General features: G+C 51.0%; 1 protein-coding gene across 1 annotated transcript in view; it reads left to right on the top strand.

Annotated features, from left to right (window-relative positions):
- The first annotated feature begins 2,208 nt into the window (after positions 1-2,208).
- RBM20 (RNA binding motif protein 20) overlaps positions 2,209-4,122 on the top strand; it is a 29,811-nt gene continuing 27,897 nt past the window's right edge. The window contains 4 exon segments of the mRNA XM_009326053.1: positions 2,209-2,349; positions 2,468-2,517; positions 3,499-4,080; positions 4,082-4,122. The exon segment at positions 4,082-4,122 is cut by the window's right edge and continues 521 nt beyond it. Coding sequence (XP_009324328.1) covers positions 2,209-2,349; positions 2,468-2,517; positions 3,499-4,080; positions 4,082-4,122 — 814 coding nt within the window.

The following is a 4,122-nucleotide window of genomic DNA, read 5'->3' as shown; positions in this document are numbered from 1 at the left end:
CGGCAGAGACCCCCCATGAGCAGGCAGGAGCTGCGTTTTGGTAACCTGAGGACGAGCTGGGGTGGGAGAGGTGTGTGTGTGAGTGGTGAACAGCCCCCACAAAATGCCTTAGCTGAGTGATATCTTCATTTTGTGTTTGCAGTTTCCAGTAGTTTAGTAAATCTGTAGCAGGATTATTTACAAAATGATGTTATCAAATACATAAGTATTATGATTGTAGAACAGAAAGAGGGAAAGAAATTTTCAAAGCTGTGCACGCTGGTCCCGTGTGTCTCTTACGTCCTGTATTTCATAATAGAACAGAAATCCTCAAATTTGGGTGTTGCTCTAAAAGATTCTTTATACACAGCTCCCAACCTCCCATCTGCGTATCTGCTTTTCCCACTGAGCCATGAACATGCCCTTCCTTCTTTGCCTTGATTAGATGATAAAATATTCTGTTTCTGCTGTGGGAGGATAAAGCATGCAACCTGAAACACCCTGAAATCTGGAAATTCATAACAGACAGCTGGATTTTGAAGCTGTGGCCATTCCCAAACCTATCGGTGCATGGGAGCGACCCTCCTCACTAAGTCTGTCCCTCTGCAAGTGGCTTGGAGGCTGCAGCTTCTCCTTACAGCATTCGTTTTTCTGCAGGTAAGGCTCCCTGCAGCCCCCCAGCCCTCCCCACTGCTGGCGTGCAGTCCAGGGGTGAAGCCGGCAGGCTCAGGGAGCAGAGTGCTGCCCCACTCCACAGCAGGGCCTGACAGATGTTGGTCTGAGCTGGCTGGAGGCAGCCCACCATGCAGCTGTGCAGGGCACTCCTGCCCTTGCCTTCCCCATGCCCAGCTGCAGAGCCCAGAAACGATTGCAGGGCTGGGGAGTAGCAAGCGCCCTGGGCATGCCCAGCCGGGGCGTGCTCTGGCAGGGCACTACTTGTATGCTGGGGGATTTCTTAGAGACAGTGCTCCAAAGTTGGTCGAAATATGAGGAGGCTGAGGGAGCTTCAGGGCTTGTGGCAGCATCAAGTGAAATGGTTTCACTGGAGAGAGGGAGCCCGTGCCCCTGTCCAGCAGGTAGCCGCCAGAGTTGGGAAGCGGCTGCAGCTGTTGGGATGTGTGCGCTGCTGTGTCGGCTTGCAGCATGGTGGAATTAGATTGCTGGGAACAGAAGTCATCTGCGGCTCCTGAGCCTGAAAACATCATATGCTGGCTGCTGGCTTTTCTTTTTGTTTTAAGACCACCAGGCAGTTCTTATTTGCATGCTCTATTAAAAAGACTTTTACAGCTTACTTAGCATACAAAAGGTATAACCAGCTATAAAATGAAACCATTGTCAGGACTGTGGCCAGTCCCACACAGCACATCATAAGCCAGGACACTCCAGATGCTGGTGGCACAGTACAGCCCGGGCACAGCGTCGTGCCACGTCCCCCGGCAGCGATGACAGTGTGCGCGCCAGTGTGGGATCCTCTGCTCGCTGAGCCCCTCGCACCCCACAGGGCTCCTCGGTAGCTTTTGTGGGTCCTCAGGATCTCAGGGGCTGGGGTTTCTGAGAGCCTCCGTGTTGTTTTGACTGTACTTGCACCCTGACTCTCATCCATAATCAAATTTACAGCAAACTGCACTGTAAGTGCAAGTCAGAGAGTAAACGATGGAAACCACATGGGAAAACAAAAGGCACCTCCGCTCTGAAGCGCACTGGTGTCAGCTTGTGCTGGCAGGGTGTCTCGTCATTACATAATGATGCACTTATCCAAACGGCATTTTGTATTTTGGGAGACAGATGTGCCTTGCAGTTGCTAGTGGAAGTTAAATGTTAAATATGAAACTCATTCATTTTCTCTTAGTCATACTTTGGATTTAAGCAGATGTTTTCCTAATTTGTGGTTTTCAAATGTAGCACGCTGACAAGACATTTATCATTAACTACAACTTCATCCATGCAGTTTAGCAAATTGGCCAATTATTAATGGTAAGGGTTGCATGGCGGTTGATGCATAGCTCCTGCTGCTTTGAAAGGCCTAAATTGAAACTGAATACATTTTTACAATATAAATTAATTGAGCTTTGGGCCACATCCCTGTTATTCGAGTGCTCTCTGCTCTCATTTTCAGAATGAGCAGCCGTTTGTAATGCGCTGGGTAGCTGTGCCGTCTGCGAGCAGAGGCTCCTGGTGGTGCAAAAAGAGATGGCTAACATTTTTCTGGTAGGGGCATGAAAATGGCTGATGGTATCCAAGCGTAGGCAGCGTGACATACGGGGGGAGCGCAGCCGCTGGATGGTACATGTACATGCGGACCAGGCTGGCTCTGCCACCGATGATGCAGGAGGCGTCCTGGAAGGGTGCAGGGGGGACAGTAAAAGCAGGGTGGGTGCAGCTGCCTGGAAGCTAGTGCTGCCTAATATTTTCTATTATAACATTTCTCTTGCTTTTAACTTTGCTAGGCTTTACCCATTTTGATTTTTTTCCTGTTTTATGTTTGCAGGGTTTGATGAGGTGGAGGGAGGGAGGGGTTGGTGGTGGTGCTGTGAACTGGTGAGATGTCCCAAAGGTGCTTCCCAAAGCCAGGAACCACCATATGCCTGAAAATATCATCTCCTATTTTCCCAACTCTGGAATTCAAGCAGGCAATTTAGTCATCATTTATTTATCCCACGTACAAGACTTGAAGGAGAACACTCAATGCCCCTCTAATTTCTAGAAAGAATAAAGACCTTGATTTTCACCAGCTGGCAGTGCAGAAATTTTGCCTTACATTCTAGGTGAACTGGGAAAACTCTTCAGGACGGTTTGTTCGTAGTTGCTCCAGCTTCTGGCAAATCATTCACTTTTTTTTCCTCCTCTGTATTTGCATCTGCACAACAGGGAAACTATATACTTTGTTACAGAACAGGCTGCCATGCAGGTTAATTAAATGAGAACTGTAAACAATTTAAAAAAATACATGTGATATATTTCATCTTGCTTTATGCAGCCAGATGTGCTAGGTACGAAGTACCTACGGGGCTGGCTTTGCAGTCCCATTTGATGTCCTTTTCTTCATATCCCCCTGCTCTGTGGTAAAAGGGAGTAATGGTAGTGTCACAAAATCAGTCAGGAACGGTGATGTCTTAGCAGAGAGGCCAGAGGTTGCACAAAATGCAGAAAAGAGGGGAAAAAAAGTAGATTTGGGGCTTGTGTTGCCACTGTTCCTGGCCTGCATTAGAGGTGTGAGTCCTAGGGGTACTTAAAATGAGCTGAAGGCCTGATCCAGAGGGATGTAATGGGGGTTTTAAAGCGAGATCTTTGGCATAGTTTCCTCCCTAGTAACTTTTTGATTGAAAGGGATATGGCGGTGGATGTTGAAGGGAAGATGATGGGTTATGGTTGCATTGTCAATCACCACCTTGCTTTCCCTGGGTTTAGATAAGTTAAATCTCCAGAATCAGCTGTGTATCCTATACCAAACTTTAGAAGGAGGTGAGCGCAGGTAGACGTCAGGCAAATTCTGCTAACCCGGATCCTGATCCTTTGCAGCGCTGCCAAGCTCCTGGAGAAGACTCCGTTCTCCGTCGGCGCCCCGAGCCCCCTGCTCCCCTCGCCAGCGAGCCTGCAGCTGGCGCAGCTCCAGGCACAGCTCACGCTCCACAGACTGAAGTTGGCTCAGACTGCTGTCACCAACAACCCCCCCCCCCCCGCCCCCACCGAGTTCCTCTCAAAGGGGCCATTGCCCCAGCCACTATTCAACCAGCTGAGGCACCCCACTGTGATGAACGCCCCGCAGGGCCACGCCGCAGGGCCGCCGCAGGGGCCCAGTATCGCCGGCACGAGGTTCCCCTCCGGCGGCATTGCCTTTCCCGCCCAGACCCCGGCCTTAGCTGCACCGGGGGGCGGCCTGGGGCCCGTCCAGGCCCAGACCCCCAACGCCATCGTCATGAGTCCCTTCGGAGGCGTAATGGCTCCCACCTCCAGCCAGCAGTCTGTGGTGGTGGGTCTCAACAAGGCGAGAGCCTCCACCTCCGCTGCCGCGGGGGGCTTTTACGAGTACAACAAGCAAAACACCACCAATGCCGCTCCTCAGGCATACGCCTCGGAGGGGGACCAGCCCAGCCAGCATGGCTTCCTCGCCAGCGGGGCCCACGTGGCCTACTCAGCGGTGGG

This window comes from Pygoscelis adeliae, unplaced genomic scaffold (genome assembly GCF_000699105.1).
Source record: "Pygoscelis adeliae isolate BGI_AS28 unplaced genomic scaffold, ASM69910v1 Scaffold4, whole genome shotgun sequence".
Taxonomy (NCBI): domain Eukaryota; kingdom Metazoa; phylum Chordata; class Aves; order Sphenisciformes; family Spheniscidae; genus Pygoscelis; species Pygoscelis adeliae.
Note: the sequence above shows the minus strand (reverse complement) of the source record. Positions and strands in the feature narration are given on the sequence as shown.